At 38.1% G+C, this 23,483-nt stretch overlaps 1 protein-coding gene across 4 annotated transcripts; it reads left to right on the top strand.

The window, feature by feature from the left end:
- The first annotated feature begins 84 nt into the window (after nt 1–84).
- Nucleotides 85–22,664, top strand: porb (P450 (cytochrome) oxidoreductase b). Of its 4 annotated transcripts, XM_044353271.1 has the most exons (17): nt 128–170; nt 1,947–2,040; nt 4,067–4,254; nt 11,031–11,079; nt 12,012–12,140; nt 12,657–12,809; nt 14,017–14,141; nt 14,489–14,578; nt 15,192–15,290; nt 16,817–16,933; nt 17,108–17,226; nt 17,856–18,037; nt 18,242–18,391; nt 18,538–18,805; nt 19,736–19,881; nt 20,325–20,410; nt 20,745–22,664. In XM_044353271.1, exons 3-17 carry the CDS (start codon nt 4,076–4,078, stop codon nt 20,887–20,889), a joined length of 2,037 nt encoding a protein of 678 aa, XP_044209206.1. In that variant the 5' UTR covers nt 128–170; nt 1,947–2,040; nt 4,067–4,075; the 3' UTR covers nt 20,890–22,664. The 4 variants fall into 4 exon arrangements, with proteins under 4 accessions (XP_044209207.1, XP_044209206.1, XP_044209208.1 ...); XM_044353272.1 differs by lacking the exon at nt 1,947–2,040 and having other exon boundaries at nt 85–170; XM_044353273.1 differs by lacking the exon at nt 128–170 and having other exon boundaries at nt 1,966–1,993.
- The last annotated feature ends 819 nt before the right edge of the window (nt 22,665–23,483 follow it).

The following is a 23,483-nucleotide window of genomic DNA, read 5'->3' as shown; positions in this document are numbered from 1 at the left end:
ATCAGTAGTGGGAAAAGTGAGAAAAATTGCTGGATACGACGCATTTAGCCTTGAAGTTTTAAAAAAGTCCCCCCCCGCTGCCAGGATCGAGTTAGTTTGACCCGGCATGGCGTAAAGTTTCCTTCCGCATTGTGAACAGTGTGAAGCTGACACAGAGGAGCGAGGCGAAGGTAAGCAGTGGATTAATTTCACCTTGATTGTTATCACATCGAGTTTAAGTCCGTGGCAGTCCGCAGGAGTTACAGGTTAGCAAAAAAAGACTCGCACGGTGGACTAAAACCTTCAAACACGGAGGAAATGTTCAGCTTTAGTTCAACATTAGCTTGACAGAAGTGCCGACTCCGGTGCGAGTTACGCAAACTGAGGTTAACTTATATCTGCTGTTAGTTTTCTCGGCGTGTGTATCTCAAAATACGTTGTTTTGGACATACCGTGTTTTAGACAACATTATTGTGTTTCTAAACTAACTAGTTTTCTTCCACGGTGTCATGCTTTCAGCCAATATTGCCACGGTCCAGGGAATAGTCAGGGCCCTAAATCCATTCCCGCCGGCTATCTTTGTAATTTTTACTTATTTTATGCGTCATTTTATTAACAGGCAACATCTTTTTCTTCATTGACTCATTGAGTGACTTAATTCCACTGGTTAATGCACAAGACTAAACTGAATGACACAAACGCCGCTGGTAACTAGTGCCACCTCTTTGACTGTTACACAATTATTTGTTTTAAAAGCAGAAGAGTTGAATTTCGAGGATGAACTCTAGTGAACTCCGTCCATGTCAGATTCATTGATTAGTGCCCTTTTTAAAGCTTCTTTCATTTGACTTAAATGGCAACTATACACTGTGTGCCCTTTTAGTCAGTCTGGTCAGATCAGGGAGTGCATTAGGCATTGATTAGTAGATGGGTTAATATGACTGTACTCACTCAGTCCTAACATATAATAAATTATCGAGGATAAAAATATTAAAGCTAAAAGCTTATCTCCAATGTGATCCTTTAAAGGAAAGAGGGGGTAGGATGGCAGATATTCAAGTCAGGCAAGACCGACTAAAACATGTGCAATAACAAGACACACAGTCAAACTAACCAACAGATAGAGATGAGCAATTAATGGAATTTTTTCTCAAAATTACATTATGACATTATGGCAATTTTCAAATTGCAGAAGGCACAATATTTGTTTAAGGCAAAATGTGCATTAAAATACCATTTCAAATTAAATATTGTCGTGCTGCAGAGATGTCCTGCCTACACATCGTATTCTAAACATCTTTGTTTTTGGTACAGATCCCCACAAAAACCAATGAAAATAAGAATAATGATGTATAAATTAGCATTCCTTCTGATATCGCAGTTGCAATATCAGTCAAAATAGTCGCAACTAGATAGCTTTTCAAAATTGTTCAGCCCTACCAACAGACAGGCAAAAACAGAAGAATCACACAACAAGCTAAACAAACTCATGATTGTCTTTCCATCAACTATTTATTTACTAAAAGTTTAAAACCTGCTGTTGCTTCAGGGAACTATGGGAACCGTTCTAGAGAACTGCAGCATTGTATAAAAATAATCACATGCAACTGTGTTTTTCATCAAATTCCTCATAATCCCTCATAATTCACTGTTGATAATTTTGCCTGCAGGACTCTTGAATCTGAAAGGAATGATGTTTGTTAAGAGACCTGAATAGCTGAGGTGAACTTTCCTCAACAGCCAAGCTCTTCTCAAGAAAAATTTCACTTCTTTTGACAGATATTTTTCATCTTTTATGTTTGTAATGTCTTTCAAAGGGCACACAACACTGTGTGTGAAATCTACAAGAGAGAAAATATAATTACTGAATTAATAAGTAGCTATTAAAATAATCACTGAAAGTTGCCTGGGTTGCTTTTTAGTGTACCTGTAGCTATTGATGTTTATGACGTTAATTGTGTTTTCAGTTGCTTCGGTGTTAATTGACCCTGCTGGGAGATCACTAAGCAAAGAGGTTGGTGTGGAAAGTACATAGCAACAAACAGAAGACACTGATGCTTGGTATGTGACACAGTTTGTCCTGTTCTCAACTTGTTGCTTGTTTCCCCAAAATGATCGGACTTAACATGAGTTGGCAGTTTGTTTGAAAAAACATACCTAAAACTAATATTTCTGTATATGTGATAAAGCTATAGCTCTCAGTATAACCCAGTAACAGGCATGAAGTTGAATCAACACCTCTCTAAAAAAGTTTAAACAAAAGCTGATCATAACCATCATGAAGGCAGGGTTTATTGCAGTTTTAGAGTGTTGAGTTTCAGCCAGGTGTGCTTTAACTGACGGTTACGTGTATTTGTGTTGCTGCTGTTAGAGCCTCCAAGATTTTGTTATAGCTGCCAATATTGCTGCCAAATCTCCTCCAACCTCACTGTCAGTGGTTTAAAACGGCGTTGTTTTGCCTTTCAAAATCATTAACAGTTAATTATGAGGAAATTGGATGAATGACACAGTTGGGTGTGATTATTAGAAACCTTTGATTACTTAATTGGCTGCTAACACGCTGGTAAAACTGCTGTGTAGCTACTGTCAAATAAATACATATAATAAATAATAAATACAAGTTTTCTGACGTGATATGAAATGCTTGTTTTAGTGATGTCTGAATCTAACGCGCATTGCCTGAATGAACTTACTGGATAGTTTAATAATGTTTTTATCTGTCTTAAGTGTTATACCTCATGAGGTCAGTGTGACGTCTGTACTTAGGGGTATTGGCTCACAGATACATCTGTACAGTGAGTCAGCAGTCCAGTAGTGTGTGTGTTTACAGGTAGCTAAAAAAAAAAAAAAAAACTCCGATCATACTGTTCTGTAGTTGTAGACTAGCCAGCTTATAGGATTAGAGAAAACCTGATCTACATGTTTTCTCTCCATGAACAAAATTGAAACATGAGAGCTCAGAACACGAAGTCCTCTCGTGCACAGTGTGAAAAGAGCTGCCGATACATTGCAAAAGTTTCCTCAGGTATCGAGAGCAGTGGGCTACAATGTCGTTGTATGTAAAGCCAATTGTCCAATAATGCTTGCACAAAAGCAGTCATTGTATGGTATAGCATGTAGAATATGGCTCACATCTGTTAGTGATCATATTGCTCTGTGCAGTAGCTTAACCAGTTTTATGCCAGAGTCTCCGGTTTTGTTAAATTAGGAATTAATAGCTAATAGCTGAGAACTGAAACAGATTTTAAATTACAGATTTTAAATTACAGTTCATTGTCCCTTTGATTTATACTGAACACATTCATCACAAATTGTGTAAAATAGACAAAAGCAGTAAAGGGCACATGTACTCTAAACTGTAGGGCTGTAACTAATGATTGTCGTAGAAATAAATCTGGTGGGTAGTTTTTATTTTAATCTTTCTTTTCATTATCGATTTAATCTGCAGATTAATTTCTTGATTAATAGATTAATTGTTTTGTCAATAAAATGTCTGTAAATATTGAAAAATGACCATTATAAATGACCCACAGCCCATGTTGACGTCCTCAGATGTCAACATGACAACATTTTTTTTTTTTTGTCTGACCAACTGTCCAAAACACAAAGATACCCAGTTTACTATCATGTTTGACAAAGAAAAGTATCAAATTCACAGATTTGAGAAGCTGGAATCAGCAAATGTTTATTAGATGTTAATTTTGCTTTAAAAAAGACCAAAACGACAATTCAATTATCAAAATAGTTGCAGATTAATTTTGTTGATCAACTAATCGATTAATCAACTAATCAATGCGACTCTATAGAATAGAAAAATAAATGTCCATCCCCAGAGTCAAAACTGATGAAAGCAAACTGCTAATTTAGACTAACAGTCCAAAAACTCAAAGGGTTTATTATACAATGATATGAGGCGCTGCTAATATCTGCTATATTTACTTATAAAATAACGGATCATCAAATTATTACATTAGATTAATTTTCTGTCAAGTAATCAATTTAATCATATGTGTTTCATAACTATTGAAGCGTTTGCTTTTTTTTGCTTGTGAGACTGGTCTAACAGCATTGTTCTTTCCCAATGTAGAGTGTCAACATGGCAGATATGGACCCTGAGACCACCACCCACACCGAGCCCATGGTGGACGAAGAGGAGCCTCTTTTCAGCAACCTGGACCTCTTCCTCTTCTCCCTGATTGTCGGTCTTGTCATTTATTGGTTCATGTCCCGCAAGAAACCTGAGCCCATCCCTGAATTCAAGAAGCTCGATACACCGTGAGTACACCCATCAGAGTTTTAACTGATCAAATCTTTTTACAGATTTTAGCTTCCATAAAGAGTAATTTATGCTTCTTATCTTTCCACACACAAGTTGAAATGTTGGCTTTTAAACACTTATTTTTACTTCACTTTCATGCACTATGGTAACAATAAAATGAAGCATTTTTATACCATACTTATGTAAAACAGTTGTTGGAAAGAGTCATCCTCCTCTGCATTACATTACCCTCCTTTTGTGAAGTGCTAGCTCTGGTCAGCCATATTGTAAACATTATACAGTACATACATGTTGATGCGTACTTAACCAGCGCATCCAGACAGCTAGACATCCGAAGTTTGTCTTCAGGTATTTGAATCATAATCTCAGAATCTCATAGGTAAGGGTTGCCTTGCTCTTGGCCTTGTCCTTGACTTGCAATCTGTAGCACTTCTTATTTAATCAGTAACTGGTCGTGATGTAATCTATCAATCTATGGAGGCACCATATTTACTTTGGTACACAGATAATTTGTGACCCTCAAATCGTAAAAGAGTGACTCTGCATTTAGCTTTTGTCCCAACATTAACAACGTGAGTCATGTATGTAAGTCATTATACACACATTAGCGCTACTGAAAAAAAAGCTTCTTATCACCTCCACTTGGCAAACATGACTTGAACTCTTGCCAGGCCAAGCTCTTGAGTAAACGCTCATTGGGGTTGGGGTTAGTTGGAGGCATTTAAAAGTGGGAATTAGTGTTTTAAATCCACAAGTGACATCATACATGTATTTTGCTATCAAAAAAAAAAAAAAAAAAATCTAAAGCCATAATCAGTTTTTCTTTTGAGATCCAGTCACTGCTACAGACGGTGTGTGTAAAACCTATAAGATATGACGTTTTTGAGTAAAAATGACATCACTTACTTTTTTAACCATTGTTTTCTTTCATTGTCATTGGACATTGCATATAGGTAGCTCAGTGATCTGATTGCGTCTTTGTACTAACCTGCAGCTAGAAAGAAACAAAAATTCTCCAAATCCATCAAATTCTGCATACAAGTTGTTTCTGTAAAGCCCTTGAAGCAAGTGTGTGAGAGTGCACGGCTTAAAGCTCTTGTAAATGTTCCACTAGGAGCGACCTTTGTTTTCTCTCTCTCTCTCTGTCTCTCTCTCTCTCTCATGTCAATGCCTGCAAGCTTCCCCTGCCCTCTTCCCTCTCCTCATCACTTATCAGTGGAGTGATAGAGGCTTGGCTCGTTTTCAGGAGGCTCTCCTTCCACCGGCCACATTTTTTTTTTTTGTCCCTCCCCAAACCACAACACAATTTCTTTGGTCACCGGAGTAAAGCCACAGGCCAGTAGCAGCCATGCTCACTGTGTGGCTGAGGTCTCGCATGGTTGTGTGAATGGAGATAGTGTTGAGCTAGGAAGATCCTGGCCATTTGTGTGAAAACAGGAGGTTGGCAAGGAGGAGGAGGTGGGGGGGGGGACCCTCAGGGAACATGTTTTGCTTTGGGAAGAGTGTGTATCTGTAGAGGGCGGGAATACAGGAAGAGAACAGAGCAACACAAGCGCCAAGCTGGTCTCCCCTCCCCTTAAAGGGAGCAGTGATTACTAACTGTTATGAAGGGGGCGTAGTCTTCCATGTCTTTCCTGTGCTTTTGTTTTTGGCCCTGAACCCATTTTGAAAGTTCCCTGGAGAGCGAATGAGGAGGGCGAGCCAAGCTCCTTTTGTGAGTCCTCTCCAAAGGTGGAAAGTTGAGGCAAAAGACAAGAAACCCTTTCTTTGCCCTGAGTTACTTTTTTTTTTTTTTTCATTCTTCTTTCCCCACTCCCCTGTTTTTCTTTTTAGTGTGTGTGCGGGCTGAGCTGCTCTGCCATTGGAGTAGGACCATGTCACAAATGGAATCCTTTTATGATAAATGAGGTTGCCATAGCAATGACATTCCCCTCTCTCCTCCAGTGAGATGGGGGCGGGGGGACACTTCAGAAAAACTACCATTCACAGCCCCCCCCACCCCCCTCCTTCTCTACACCCCACAACCCTTCAATGGTCCACTGAGGAGTTGCTCTGATAACTGGCCAAATTCTCAGAATGGATCTTGTAGACTTTTTCGTTCCTAACACCTTTCAGACCGGAGAGGAAAAGGGGGCGGGGATGAGGGGGGTGTGGGGTGGGGGGGGAGGCATTTTCAGACCCAGAGTGTTTCAGTGTGTGTTTGTGTGAGTCAAAAGTGTGGGTCTGTAGCTCGGCTACATTTTATGGGAAAGTCAGTTTCCCACCATTGTGTCCTCAGCGGTTGCCAGACACTGACAGGGCTTGTAGGCTGCTGTGTGCTCTGTGTGTGTGTGTGTGTGTGTGTGTGTGTGAGTTAGAGGAACAGACGCTGCTGGTTTCAGAGAGCAGCACAGGAAGAGGCAGAGTTCAGATCGTGCTGGAGCCTCTGAGGTGAAGGCAAGGCAGCTCTTAAAAACCTGTGAGCGCCTTTCTGGACTGGTTTTTATTTTTCCGTCCTGTGGTTGTGGAGTGTTGACGTCCCGCTTTTGATATTGAGCGTGGCGGTTCCCGGCGTGGCCTAGCCAGTGGTGCTAGTGGCAGCGGTGAGCTACAGGGCTTCATGCCATGGGCTGTGTCTTCTCCCTGCCAGAGGACAGGAGAGATGCTGCCGAGAGGTCAGTAAAGTGTTTGTTTTATTGCTCCTTGTGAGGCACAGCGAGAGATTTATTTTAATGATGCTTGCTTGACATTGTCGTAAACATTTCTCACCAGACGTTGTTTAATCCTGATGCTTAGTTTGATAGCTCACACCAGATTTAGTAGTTTTTGAATGACACCTTTTGTAAGTTATTTGTAAGTGTTAGTCGCTGGTTTCTATGAAAGACTGGCAAAGAAATGGTTTCAAAAGCTACCCAATGTTCCCATTATGTTAACAGATGGTGATAAAATCAGCTCGTCTACAAAAAAAATTTGATTATTGCGTCCTCTGTTTTCTTTTTCGTTTTTTCTTTCTCTACAAGCTCCTCAAACACTGTTAGTCAGTCACTGCGTTTCCTGCCTTCCTCCTGATTTAATCAGTAAACATGGCATTATGTTTCATTTCCATTTTTATTGGGGTCTTTAAATGGAAAACACGTCTCTTGATTGTAGCATCATAAGATCACGTGCATGTGTGTGAATGAGCCTGTGTTACAGAACAAGACCAAACCAACTTGTTTGAAAAGTTTTAGTTCCTGGATGGATGAATGAATGGAAACTTCTTTTTGACCGTATATATACAGATGATGAGCTCTGAACAGTTTGGACTAAACTGTAATTGTTCAAACGATGAGTCAACGCCAGCATGCACGGGTTTGTTTTCATGTGGGGTTCAAGACGTCGCTGAAAGGAAAAGATGTTAAAGCTCAGGGGCCAATTTTACTGAACTGGATAAGAGCAAAGTGCAACATCTGCAAAACATGGATTTCAGTCAATGGGCTTGTGTTAGCAATGCAAGACCTTTTGAAATGACTTTTTTAGAGCTGCATGCTGCATCCCAACAGGCTACTTGGCCTTTAATTACCTGCATTAGTTTAACTAAAATCTGATATGAAAATCTAATGTTATTAAAGTCAAGCCGCCAGCCGTAGCAGAGGACTTTATTACGGTTTTATGAAATGGCTGAAGTATGCCGAAACGTCTGTCTTTTGTGTTCAGCCATGTAATTTAATAAAAAGAGATTTGAGAATGTTTTTTGACTTGTGTTTCAGGAATGCCAACAAAAACGTATGATTGGCTCACCTCTACAGTAATGTTGGTCCGTTTTGGACAGTAACTAGTAGATCCACAACACTAGTGATGTGTCATCAGCTATGATTTGTTCCCTTTTTGTTTTTTCCTGTAAATGTTTGTTCTTCCTATTAGAACTTTGTACTCTACTGAGATATAAAAAAAAGTAAGCCAACCAGTTTTCAGTTAGGGAACTGACCAAGTAGTAATTACAAATTCTGTTTGAACAGTTGTTAATGAAATTGCACTTGATAAAATTCTAATCAATGAATGTATCTAGATATTAGCACACGATGCTAACGAAATGTCTCAGAATTTCACTAAAGATTGCTGTTAATTTAGAGTTAAAAAGTTGGGGAAGTTTATCAAATATTGTGTCTACTTCTTCATCTAATGTTGATGTTGTTTAATGTCTCACATGCTCAAGATACCTGTATTTATTGTGACAGTATTCAGATACTACAAGTTATTTAGTAAAATGGCTTGTTTTCTAATGATACACAGAAAAATCCTCCCTGTTAAGTGGCTGCGGAGCCGATGAGGCTGTCTGAGCTGATGATGACCGTTTAGACAGATCCTGTTAAATCTGTCAGGAATGCTTGAGCTAGAGGGCAAAGGCTTGCTTTTAAATTTCAATCAGGAATTCACTTCAGACTACAATCCGTATAAACCACGGGGGCCAGTTTTTATGGCGTGTTCGGCATCAGTCCCACATGCCTGCACTCTGCCCACTGCTGTTCTCTTGATAGGTTCCTTAGGTTGTAAATTTTGGGACTAAAATGTGTGTTTAAGACAATATAGAGTCAGATACCAGTGGTGTTTAATGCGTTTACACCTCATATAGACAACTGGTGCAGTTAAGACAAAAAGAGCACAGTAAAATCTATCTCTGGAAACAAAAAATATATTAATCTTGCATACTATTTCTGCTTGTAGTCATTTGTAGTCTTTTTATTTGCAGACAGAATTGCAGCTGTCCACTCAGGCCTTTGATGCTGAATGGAGCGGCATTGCCTTTTTTATTTGGTGTGATAATAGATTTTGCATCTTGTGTCCCTTTTTTTTTTTTTTTAACCAACACTGTTTGTACATGTTGTTTTGATCTGTTCTCATCCATTAATTCCTGGAAACATGAATCAAGCTTTTGAATTACCGTCAGGTGTAAACTGTAGTGATTACATATCTACCACTTGACTCTCTGCAATAGTGAAAGTTTCGTAATCTCTGCTTACGCTCAGTACGTGCTTGCATGTTTGTACATGAGTATGACTAATACTTGCAGGCTGCAGAGTCACTGCTCTGCTACTTCCTGTTACATGAGGATAACTCTAACAATGACTAGACAAATTGTCGCCCAGCAGTGGGAGTCACACATTTGTTCAGATGTTATTTAAAAGTCTGTTCACATTATAATTTGTTGTCTGGCTGAAATCAATAAAACAATATTGATAAGAGGGTTTTTCAGATATCATTGTCTATCAAAATATGGCAAATGTGTGCAAAACCACATCAAACAATCAAAACTGATGTTTAATGTAATGAAGCAGGTAGAGCTGCAATGATTAGTCAATCAATCGATTAGTTAGTTGACTAAAAGTTCCTTTGAAAAAAACCCACATTTTTCCCGCTTACCTCTAGTCAGTGTTCTCATGCAGTTAGTTTCAGTTTTATGCAAAGGCAGATATATCAGTAAACTGAAACCATCTACATGGCTTGATACCCTTAAGAGTAAATGATAGATTTTTGTGATTTGGATAAACTGACCCTCTAAGTTCTGCTTATTACGCAATGTGTGGTTATCGGTGTTGTGTTTATATTTCTCTAGTCAACTATTAAATAATTTGTCATCTGTTTTTGATAATTGATTAATCTTTTGAATTCATTTTTTTAAGGAAATGATGTCCACATTCTCTGATTTCAGCTTCTCAGCTGTGAATATTTTCTGGTTTCTTTAGTTCTCTATGACAGTAAAGTGAATATCTTTGGGTTGTGAACTGTCGGTCGAGACAGAACAAGACGTTTGAGAATATCATCTTGGGCTTTGGAAAACAGTGATAGAGATTTTTCACCATTTTCAGACATTGTATGGACCAAACAACTAATCGACTAATGGATAAAATAATCGACAGATTAATGGATGATGGAAATAATTGTTAGTTGCAGCTCTAGAACCAGTTTCAGCGTTGTGCACCAGCGAGCCAAAACTTAACATGTAACACAAAAGCTCTTGTTTTGAGCTGAACTGCTTAAAATCAGCAGAAACTTGATATACCACAACATGATCACATGACCAAACAATGCAGTTTCCCTGAAAGCCAGTAAACAATAATGCTGACTTATTACCCAGTTCTCTGTTGTTTGGTTTGGTAGTGTTTTACCTAAAATGATTCAAATGTCAAGCTTGGTGTTTACCTACACTGTCGGATTATTACCTGCCTCAGTTTCACTGGTTTATACTCTTTTCTCACCTTTGATTTATAAATAAGAAGCAAATCCTTTTAATTGGCCTAACTTTAAGTTCCCAACTCTTCACTGTTTGGTTCAAGGTAGAATCTGCAATCTCTAGGAAAACAGAAAGGTCACGTCAGCACCAAAAGTCAGGATGGGAGCCTGCAATCCATCATGAACTTATTGACAGGTCACTAAAAACAAAGACTGACACTAAACCCAGCAGGAAAACAGGCCTATCCAATTTCCAATTATGATTGAGGGACACAAAAAGATTAAGTCAAATTCTTAAAGTCTGGTTATATACCTGAAGCATTGAAATGATAAAGAGCTATTTTACCCTGCGGCTATTTCACTTATGAATGTTAGTTATCTATTATGTCAAAGAGCAACATGCCCAACAACCTCATCACTTGACCTTTTACTCTCCATTTGAATTTATGTTAACAGTAAGATATATTTTTGAAGAAATACTGTCACCACTGTTGACCAGTAGCTTGTTGTTATTATGTTCTTTATGTTAAATTATTCTGATTACAGTTACTTAACAAGTCAAATCTGGTATTTTTCCCCCCAGAACACCCACTACGAGAGAGACAAGTTTCATCGAGAAAATGAAGAAAACGGTAAGTGATGTTGCTTTCAACAAGCAATGTGTTTTTCCCCCAGTTAACTTCACCCTTTTCATCACTTCTGTTTCAGTCGTGTTTTGTATCCACTTTTTTTATTTTTCCAACAAAGATACACTGTCCAGGAGCAGTTTTGTTGTTGCTGCTGTTCCAAAACATTACTCAGTGTTAAGAAATCATTTTTGAAGAGTGTGAACCATTTGGACTGACAGATACGTTGTTACATGAAGTTAATGTTGTGTCCCCGATCCAACTTGAAGATGTTTTACCTGTTTGGAAACCTGTTTTATCTGCAAGTCGAAGTACCTCAGTACCTCGACAGCCTGCAGCCCATAGTTGAAAAGATCTACATCCAGTAAAATACTAAAATTGAGTTTTCCTGCTTTTTGGCTCAGTGAATCAGGAATATGGTGTGTATAACAGTCTCCCTGCTAATGCGACTACATGCAGTTCTAGTTTTAGACCGACTGAAGACTGTTTTGACTTTGATGGTCCTCTGTTTCAAGCCAACCCTGGGAAAAGACTTTGGTTTTGAATCATGTGGTTTTGCAGCAAATAGTTCAGATACCATGATGGTGGCAGAAAAGAACTTTGGCCCCCAAGGCTATTTGATTTAGTCGTTGGTTTTCTTTGTTATGAATTATCATGGCAACACTGCAGGCAAGTATTTCATGATTCTCACAAATGTGTGTACAGATGGACCTGTTTTTTATGTAAAGATAAGATATGCATTGTAGAAAAGCATATCTTAAAAATGTAGGTTTGTTGTAATGTGCCTCTGCCTGGAAATGAAGAATAGATTAACTGCATCTGTTGTGAGTTATATAAAACAGCCTCCAGACATGAGAGACGGCTTAGCTATAATTATAATTGTGGAAAGAAGTTTTTACATTCACCATGTAAATGCTTTTCTGTTAATTTATTACCAGGGCAAGAACATCATTGTTTTCTACGGCTCCCAGACGGGCACAGCGGAGGAATTTGCCAACAGACTGTCCAAAGACGCTCAGCGCTACGGCATGAAAGGAATGTCTGCCGATCCAGAGGAATACGACATGGTAATTTGCATCAGTGGAACAACATACAAATCACAAAAATAAGATTAACACAGGTCCTTCTCATTCTTTCATATGATATTTAGTGTAATTACCAGAGAGTTATGTGTGAAGTTGTCATTAAAAATAGTGTCACTGCAGTGCAGGAAAAGCAGTCATCCACTTTAGTGGCAATTGTTCTGAATAATTCAATAATCTGATTCTTTGTTCAGACATGAGACTATAATTAGTTTGATTATGAACAGTTTGTTATAACTGCCAGGGTAATGTGATTCTCTAGCTAAATAAAGTCCAGGTAAGTGAGTCCACAAAGATCCAAGGACAGCACATGCTCAAATCATTTGTGTGTGCTATTTTAGTCATGATAATGCAAAGTACACAATGTTATGATCTCTGGTGTCTTCAATAATGTGTTGAAACACTGTAATGAGAATAGGCATAAATAATATACACTGGTTTGTTAGTTATAAGTAAAACCTCAATGCTCACTGTCTGTGGTGCTGGTGTCCCCCTCTGCAGGGTGAAATGTCCCGTCTGTCTGAGATCAATAACTCCCTCGCCATATTTTGCATGGCCACCTATGGTGAAGGAGACCCAACAGATAACGCCCAGGACTTCTATGACTGGCTGCAGGAAAATGATGATGAAGACCTCTCTGGACTAAACTACACGGTGAGTCTTTATTCTCTGCAAGTGTATACGTAAAAGATTTTTTCTTAAAATACTTCAGAAACAGTAATTGTACAAGAATATGCCTTTTTCACAGCAGACATTTTGACCCGTCATAGTAGGAAATGTCCCAGTACACAATGACAGTGAAGCAGCGTGCACAATACCAGCACCTTGAAACTGAAGCAGCTAAAGAGATTTCAGTCATGATTCATTTAATTATTTACAACTGTGCTTTACCTACTGTGACATGTTTCGAAATGTCTTCTGCAAGAAAGGCCTCTTGTGTTGGTGACGGCAGTTGAAACAACTTTAGAAGTTAGATGGCGCATTTGGTCGCTCATGAAATTATGTATGTATATATGTATATATGTATGTATGTATGTATATATATATATATATATGTGTGTGTCTGTGTGATTGAGCTTTAATGCATGTAAACTCTAGTTAAATGTGATAAGTTATAATGATTTAAGCTAGTTGATCCCAGATTACCTCTAATAGAGTGGTGAATATACATATGTACCTACATTTTTAAAATATGCACATTTACTGTATAGTTTCTGTTTTACTCACTGCGTACACTCCTTCACCACACTGCTGGAAAGATCATTTAGCTCTTAAAGAATGCAAATGATTTCCCTTTGAGATTTTTTAGAGGTAAAGTTACATGGAAATTTGAATAGCGAGTTTGGACTGGTGGGATATACAGGCTGGATTTGCATTACTCCAGTAATAAACGAATGGATATGAGTCTCCTCCTTTTTAAATTCAAATTTTGTTCACTATTGCTGTTCCCAAACTTGTTTTTTTTTTTTTTTTCCTTCTCGTATGAGTCACGCCATGTCAGTTTGCATGTCTGTCTTATTGATATTCAGCGTTTCGCTAGCATGAGCTGCATTGGGCTTTGTGTGCATCCTGAAAGAAAAGGCTTTGTGCGTTGTCATGTCTGGTCTGTCTCTGCTTGTGTGATTGTGTCATTGTTGGGGTGCAGCGCCCCTGGCCTAATTTGAGTGAAGAGCTGAACTGTGGGAAATCTAGTTAAATTCTTGGGCACAGTCACGTCCTTCACTCCATATTTAATCCATTGTCTGTCTTTTAATAATTCAAATTCATTAAGTACTCTCATTTCCAGTTAGCTGAAACATGACAAGACAGGCAATTAAACTAAGGCTGTTTTCTGATGAGTTTTGCCCTGGTCTGTCTACAGGTATTCGCTTTGGGCAACAAGACATATGAACACTACAATGCAATGGGAAAATATGTCGACAAAAGGCTGGAAGAACTTGGGGCAAAGCGTATCTATGACCTTGGTTTGGGAGATGATGATGGCAAGTAAGTGACCCATCAATCCTCTGAGCCAAAAAAGAAATGATGACTTTCCATTTTTCACTGAAATTTACGCAAGAAATGTTGAAATCTAATGAGCTGTGAATTTTAATGATTTATGCCCCTCAGAGGATCAACCATTTGCATCTTGAATCTCCTAAAGGAGTTTTCTTGTGAAAAAACAAAAGTTAGCCTTATCTTTTTCTTAATTTGTTTCACTTGAAAGTAAAAAAAAGGATCATCATTACTGCAAAATGTATGTGGTTGTCATTGTTAATGAGAAGTCTTAGTCGACCTTTGGTTGAATGAGTCAATCTGCTGTCTCACCTGACTCTCCTGGTTTTGTCTTTCAGTCTGGAAGAGGATTTCGTTTCATGGAGAGAGCAGTTCTGGCCGGCCGTCTGCGAGCACTTCGGAGTGGAAGCCTTGGGAGATGAATCAAGGTTTATTGATGATCTTTGCTTCTTTTTTTATCATCTAGATGTTTACTCTTCAATTATATTTGGTATAATCAGTTATAAATTGTTGCATTTTACTCTAAATCATTTTTACCAGCTCTTTTATCCCAAAAAGTTCCTTGTGTGAGGATCCTGAAGGGAACATTAAATGAAAGGGGACTGCATAATGATGTGTACTGAATCAAAGTCAAATAATATACATTATTGTCACTGTCAAATGAAAGGCTCTTTCCATTAATGCCAACATTTCACAGCCATAATTTGAGATTCACAGCTGTTTCCTTAGTAGAATTTCCTACAGCACTTAGAGGAGTATGAACTCCTACTTCAGTTGAACTTGCAGCACAACCCAAACTCTTTTTTTAAACAAGCATATCTTGACTAAGACTTATGATGTTAACATTATATCTGAATCATAGTAAACTCCACCCATCTGTGTATGACATAAACAAATGCCAATAATCATGTGTAGGAGTTTTTTTTAACCCAGGTTGGCTTATGTCATTCTTTAAAAAAAAAATCAGAAACAAGTGTGACACCATTCTAACATCTATTGTGGTGTATGAAGAGGTTAACTTTAAGCTGTTTCCTCACACAGCATACGGCAGTATGAGCTGAAGGAGCACACCGACATCAACATGAACAAAGTGTACACAGGCGAGATTGGCCGTCTGAAGAGTTTTGAGGTCCAAAAGCCGTAAGTACTGCACCAGAGACAACATTCACTACCAGAACTCATTCTTCACTGTGATGCTGTCTGCTCAGTCATCACTCACATTTCACCTACATTTATAACCAGCTGCAAAGTTTACCAAAGGTCATTTTGTAAAAATGAAGCTTTCTGCCCCCTAGTGGATGTAGAAAACACATTTTCACAGCCTTCCTTTAACCGAACCTTAAAGGCATACTCTGCAGGATTTGTCAGTTGGTGTTTGTAAACACAACATTCAAAGTTGGCCCCTCCTCTCCGGCTCAACGACACCAGAGCAAGATAGAGTGAGAGAGAGAGCAGTGGTGGTCGGGTAAGCTAGAGAGTGAATGAAGAGAGAGTGGCCATGGCGAGAACAAAGCAGTGAATCAGATAAATAAAACATTACTTTCTTATTATTTCACTGCAGTTTAGGGCTGTTGGAACGAATTTTAGGAGTCTTATAATTCAAATAGTAAAAAATGATACAAATCAAATGCTGAAATTACTGTTCGAATGTGGGTTTTTTTGTTTTTTTTAATTTTATAAATGTGTTGGCTAACATTAGCGGAGTGAGACGTCTGTCCTCCCTCCTGTTTGGGCTTGCAATACACTGATGGAAACCCCACATCTGATGAATCACAATATCTCTTTTAATGTGCTAACGTAACATCACAATCATCAGAAATGGCAGAAAGCAATGCACCCATGGAGATCAGCACTCCTGATCAATGGACTTGCAGTGCATCGAGACCCAAATAACACATCACGTATTGATGTAAATAAGCGCATACTGATGTGGTTTTATTTATATTTCACATAAGTGTGTAGTTTAATTACTATGATCCAGTACGATGAAAGCTTATTTATATTTTAGCTAACGTTACTCATTTGGTGCCTAACCTTAATTGTGACTTAGCAAGAAAGCTATCACCTGTTTATTGGTAATATTGGATTGCCCTCTATTGGACAGAACGTATAACAACCATTGGTAATGCATAAGCCTGTGTATGCGGAATTTGCTGGATTTGGTGTGAATGCAGCCGAAGCGCACGCTTCATCCTGTCCACTGTGGCCACTGTGTGTGTGTGTGTGTGTGTGGCTCAGCCCCGCCCTCAGTCAAACAGAGAGCAGAGGAGAGAGACAGAGACAGCGATGTAACTTGGTTGCTACGCTATGAGTCCCAACCTCACACCCTGCATCCTATTATTGGCTTGAGGCTACACACCCACTACCCAAAGGCTGACGCCCAGAAACGTGTCGAACATAACAAAATAATGAGAAAATACAGGCTGAGGGCAGAGTCTGTGTAGATAAATACACTCCTAGTGGATCATAAGTGATGATTGAGAGGGATTATTTTTGTTGTTTTTTTTAGGAAAATCCTGCATAGTTTACCCTTAAACAAGTCCTTAATGTATTGAGGAATAGATCTTAGTTCTTTTTTTTTTTATTCAAGTTGGATTTTACATGTTTTTGTGATTATATTCAGCCCTGTGTAATTTTACATTTAAGTGATGTTCTTTTATTTACAGGCCCTTTGATTCAAAAAACCCTTTCCTGGCACCAGTCACTGTCAACCGCAAACTCAACAAAGGTGGTGATAGGCATCTTATGCATCTTGAAGTAGACATAACAGGCTCCAAGATCAGGTGAGAACGGTTGGATTCATCCACTTAATTTCTGATTTAATGTTGATTTTATCACTATATTGTTTTCATTTTTCTAACGCCATAAGACCAGATTGAACACTCTGATTCTTCTTCCATTTTAAAACTTCATGAATACAGGTCAAAGTCTAAATGTGTCACATTGTCTGATTTCAGATATGAGTCAGGAGACCATGTCGCTGTTTTCCCCACAAATGACTCAGCGTTGGTGAACAAGCTTGGGCAAATCCTTGGAGTGGACCTTGATGTTGTTATCTCTCTCAACAACCTTGATGGTATGGCATTGAAAGCACCTTGACTTTACTAGTTCGTCCCTCACACGTCTCACGAAATCCTCCCACGATATCTACACTTGCAGTATCAGCTCGCGTATTGCGCATGAAATGCATGTTGTTAAATTACTGCAACTCAAGCGTTATTGCTGTAATATAAAGTGCTGACTTTTGTTAAGAATGAAATTAATTTAATGGATCACAAAGGTCATCGGATGTACTTTGTAATACAACTAATAATTAAGGCTACTCCTGTTCAGTGTTCATCAGCATAAATACATCAATATAAAGAACACAATCTGCTGATTTAGTCACTTAATAATCTCCTGCACAGAGGTGTATTGTGTTAATGTTCTTAACAGATATGCAAAGTATTGATGGGAACAGAATGATATGCCAATAAACAAACCTGTCTATGACTAGATGGTTTTTATGAATGTTGGTGATGGTGAGAAGCAAAAGTCACTCTACACAGTACATCTGCAATTTTTGTATCATCAGTAGTAGCAGTAGTAGTAGCAGTAGTAGTATATTGATATTTGAACAACTGATACACATTTCTAAAATTTGATAAACATTTATAACATATAAGTGTTGAGATGCCAGAAAAATCTTTTCATTTTATTTTTCAGAGGAGTCCAACAAGAAACACCCTTTCCCCTGCCCCACCACCTACCGCACAGCCCTGACTCACTACCTGGACATCACACATCCTCCTCGCACCAACGTCCTCTACGAGCTGGCACAGTACGCTTCTGACCCCAAAGACCAGGAGAATATGCGCAAGATGGCCTCCTCCTCCCCCGAGGGCAAGGTCCGTGACGGGTGGTGAACGGTCACTGGTGGTGTTAAGACAGATGGTTTAACCCTGAAGTGAAAGTTAACAGCTGTGGTTATATGTCACCCATGTCTGAATAAATTTAAGTTAACCGGACCTATGACGTATACCGATTCATGTACTGTAATTTCCAATTGTTAGACTTAATGTTGTCGTCTTTTCATTGGTGTTTCACTACAGGGGCTCTACCAGAGTTGGGTGTTGGATGTCAATAGAAACATCCTCGCCATTCTGGAGGATATGCCTTCCTTGAGGCCTCCCATTGACCACCTGTGTGAGCTGCTGCCTCGTCTCCAGGCTCGCTATTACTCTATCGCCTCCTCCTCAAAGGTAATTGTTTAAATCGCTAAAGAAGGACAGAGTTTTAACATTTTTGCAAATATTTTTTGATATGGATATTGTCTTGACATACTCAAATCTGTTTGTTCTTAGAGTTAAAGCAGAGTAACAATCAGTAACTGTCCTCGGTTTTGTAGGTTCACCCTAACAGCATCCACATCTGTGCCGTGGTGGTAGAATATAAGACCAAGACTGGCCGCATCAACAAGGGAGTGGCCACCAACTGGCTGAAGAACAAACTGGTCACTGACAACGGCCACAAGTCCACTGTTCCTATGTACATCCGCAAGTCCCAGTTCCGCCTGCCCTTCAAATCCACCATCCCAGTGATCATGATCGGCCCTGGGACAGGAATTGCTCCCTTCATGGGCTTTATCCAGGAGAGGGGCTGGCTCAAACAACAAGGTATTTAAAGACACTGTGGGCCACGGTGTCTGTTGTTGTTGTTGTTTGTCTGACCTTTTACAACCTTATGTCTCCACAAGGACAGAAAGATGAGGGAAGAGACCTCCAGACATGTTTGTCATTTCTGTCCTTTTGGTGTAGTGTGGTCTACACAAGTGCCCACAAAAATAGAGAAAGCTGAACTTTTTACCTTGTGCTCTTTTCAGATGGATACAAATAGTAATCAGTGCTTTAATAGTCAATTTTCAGTTATTAGCATTTTCTGTCACTAGCAAGTATGTAGCTAATAATTCACACATCAGAGAAACTTGTTAGGCATACAGTCGTACACAGTTAAGTTACCTATATTTATTTGATTAGTTTGGTAGTTCATAAATGTTGTTTAAAGTTCTTACAATAAATAAAACTGTTATTCCTGATAGAAACATCTCTTTAACAATTCAATGAATCAATCAAACATCATTTAATATTTTCATACAGGTTAGTGCAATTCAAAGTGCTTCACAGGTGACTGACAAGCTGATATAAGACAGAACAGTAACAGTAAAACAAATTGAGACTAATGCACACAAGAAATAAAAATTCTGAAAATGTAATAAAAAAACAATAAAATAGATTTAAATGATGATAATAATGAAACAGTAAAATAAAAACTAGATAAAATAATTTAAAAAAAACAATGACAAATAAAATTCTTAAGAGGGAAGACAGACACTGTCAGTCTGAATAAAGTATTAATCTTCACACAGCCAACAAATACAAATGGGATGATTAATATATGATATATAAGTGTGATCATTGTATGTGCAGCTGTGACAGACAATTACTTGATTTATATTAGATTATAATTTCAAAAGTGGAAGAGCTCAAATGCAGTAATCAACAGCAAGTCCAAAAAGTAATCAACACATTGTTTTTGTTCCCGTACAGGAAAGGAGGTCGGAGAGACGGTGATGTTTTTCGGCTGCAGGTATAAGAATGAGGATTTTATCTACCAGGAGGAGCTGGAGGAGGCAGAGAGGAATGGAGTTCTATCAAAGCTGTTCGTTGCCTTCTCAAGAGACCAGGAGCAAAAGGTATGCTCGTCTACCTCACTGCTGTTAGTATCCCTTACCATCAAAGTCAAATCTGCTGGGATTAGAATATACTTTGGTATCTGTTGGCAGTAATCATTGAAGAGTCACTTTAGGTACAAAAGTTTTTGCTGGAATCTTCTTATCACTAGAATTTTTTAGGAGATGTTGAATCTAAATTGTTGTAGGCACTGACTGGTTAATGATACAGTATATGGGAACAAAAAATGGTTATCTTTACGTTATTTAAAGGAATAATTAAATGCCTTGTTCAGTTTTGACATACAGCGCATTGAGCTTATTGGAAAAACGGTGTATTTCATATGTCTGTGTTGATGTGATGTTTATGTGCGTATGGACCTTTTTAATCATTTATGTGTGCTAAACATGCATAAAGAATCGCTGCAACTACAACAATGTTTTCTTTTCTGTTCTATAAAATAAAGGTGTACGTGCAACACCTCCTGAAGACACATAAGGAGCACATCTGGAAGCTGGTTCACTCAGAAAATGCTCATATCTACGTCTGCGGGTAATTAATATGTTTGATTCATTCATTTATTCATTTTCCGAAGTAGTATTTTTTATAGTTGTAAATAATCAACAAATAATCTTTGTGCCAACTGTCTGAAATAATGTTAAATTCAACCATTTGATAAAAATAAACTCTTTAGTGTGTTGGCATCTCCTAGTGGGGTGATAAGTGTTTTCACTGATGGTTTATATACTGGTGTTATTTAAGAATCAAATGCAAAGAAGTTTCACCATGACTGAGGTGAACATTGTTATTGGTTTATTTTAGTTCTTTTTAATTAAAAAGTAGAATCACCCTGCAGCAATCTAAACTGATCCATTTCCTACCATAGGGATGCGAAAAACATGGCGAAGGACGTGCAGACGGCCTTCCACGAGATCGCAGAAGAACTGGGAGGCTTGACGCGTACCCAGGCCACAGATTACATCAAGAAACTGATGACCAAGGGACGCTACTCACAAGATGTCTGGAGTTAAAGAGCCTCAAAAACCCAGCTTCACTTGCGCTACTCAAGTGGTTGTTTTTAATTTTTATTTTTTATTTTTACTGTATGTCTTTTATCAGGACTGAATATAAAAACATTAAACACTTCATACTCACCCTGGTTCATGAAGAAGATCATGAGGCAGACCCTACCTCAGCAGGTTTTGTTTAGAAACCCATTCAGCAATCTCAAAGTATATTTCCTACTTATGTATACTACATTATGTATCAGGACCACCAGCTTGTACGCTCTGGGGTCTTCACTTGAGCCGTGGTCCAAGACCAAAAGTACATTTAGTCAGTCTGGATCACAGGACGTGGAAAGAGTGGTATAAATGAATGAATCGGTGTAATTGGGTGTTTTACTGCAAATCTGGATGCTCTGGGATTAGATTTAGCTGATTAGATTAAGAAACCCACTGGCTCAAAATTCCTTAATGAATTATGTAGGTTTACTAGAAAAAAGAAGCACAAAAGAGTCATCGTCTCAGATTTTCACATTTTTTACTGCTGAGTCAAACAGTTCGGCTGTCATCAAAACTGATGGCAACTCTGAGTAGACAATCCATCAGTTTTGTGGGAGAGGGACTCATTGATCCCAACCCGTGGTTGTACATATTATAATTCCACTGTGAACATGAAGAGTTCAGATGAAACAATGGAAGCTCATTCAATTTGCCATCTTCAGATGTTTGTAACTTTGAACCAGTTGGTTTTAACCGTTTGTAGACTTAACCCCAGAGCAAATAACCCTGCATAATACTGTATGTCTCAGTGATACATTGAGCGTTGTGTGTCCGTGTTGCAGGCAGTTTTCAGTATGAACATTCAGAGAAGCTTTAGACATGAAAGGGTGCTGACATTGAACTAGTTTCTCTCAGAGCTGATCTAGTAGTACTTTTGAATGTACTTAAAATACATTAAAATGTTTCAGAAAATGTGTAAAACGTCTGTGAGGAAACTGGTGTAACAAACTGGCATCATAGGTACAATATATGTTTACCTTTGTATTTTGACAAGGGATTTTGCCTTTTATGCATAAGTTGCTGTTCATTTTAAATCGGTAACCTTTTGAGAGGCACAAAGTGATGCAAAGGGGGAAAAAACATTTATTGAAATAAACGATTATGTATTTTATTTCCCATAAGCCTGCCGCTAAACATAATCAAAATGAATCTATAGGTACCCTGATATTTTTGTAAAATGTTTAAACATTAGACTTGCATCCAGATCTGGCCTTCCAAATGGCATTTTATTTTATATGCATTTGACAGCAGAGGAATATTAAATGAGTTGGTCATGTGACAGTAACACTCAGACATATGACAGCCACCTCTGTTTGGCAATTTTATATGTATATATTTTTTTATTGTCCAGTAACATATGCATCACTACACAGAGAAGATGACCAGACATATCAAAACATTTTTTGTGTGTCTCCTAACATTTTGTCTGTCAGTGCTCATCTCAGTGTGTTTTTTTTTTTTTTGTGAATACGAGGAGTTTGAAGAGTTCAGCCAACCTGTTAAAGAGCAGCCTGTGCCTTTTTAACACTGCCTTATGCGTTAGGTTAGGATTAAAACTATGATACTTGTCTTGTTAACAGTTTTTTTTTTCTTTCCCTGCTGAAAGTTTCATAGAAAGTCTAATTAATCTGAGACACTTTACCCAGCGTTGTCACTTTTTCTCATTCCATTTTATGATGTGATTATTTGATTGTATCAAGGCATGCATTTTTTTCAATGAATAAATTTGGAATAATTTGTCAGGTTGATGTCTGTCTTGTGATGAAATAAGGTTATATTTTGTGAGAATTGTTTGGATACAGTAGTCTTTTTTCGTTGAGAATATTAATAAAACACTGTAAAACAAAAGTAAGCAGTGCAGGTGTTCAACAGCTTGCACGCTATAAAACACAACCTATATTGTGCAAACTGCAGTGTGAAACACACTTGGGTCACATTGTTATCTTAACCATCTGCCATTTGTTACCAATTCCAACTTCACAGCACCATCACTAATATTAATGAGGCTGTAATGTTGACAGATAAATATTACATAGTAGTGTTTTAATTGAATACACAGCTGCTCTTCTAATGAGATACTTACAGTGACTACACCAGCAGCTTGTCCCAAGAGGCAGATATACTGACTTATTGAATTATCTACTATAGTCTGAGTAAAAACAAGAATACCTTCAAATCTGTTACAAGAGCTAATTTTAAAAGAGCTGTTCTGGATCATAAGAAGTCATTGTATATGAAGATATATTTTTATAAAGTGTTAACATTTTGTGGGTCCAGAGATTTATAGAAATCTGACCCTGGTGGTTATGAAATGATCAGAATCAACTTTATTGGCCAAGTGTGTTTACACATACAAGTAATTTGACTCTGGTTTCTAGTGGCTCTCTATGTGATAAGAGTCATAACGTAGGCTTGTTTATTACAAATGTATAATTACAAATTTTATACTTTGTATGGCCTCTTATGTGGAGAATTGTGTTTTACAAGTTAGAATTGTTAAAAACACAATAAAGTGTAAAAAAAAAAAAAAAAAAAAAACCCACCAAAAAACAGGTTTTTCT

This window comes from Thunnus albacares, chromosome 6, assembly GCF_914725855.1.
Source record: "Thunnus albacares chromosome 6, fThuAlb1.1, whole genome shotgun sequence".
Taxonomy (NCBI): domain Eukaryota; kingdom Metazoa; phylum Chordata; class Actinopteri; order Scombriformes; family Scombridae; genus Thunnus; species Thunnus albacares.
This window is presented reverse-complemented; position numbering and strand designations above follow the sequence as displayed.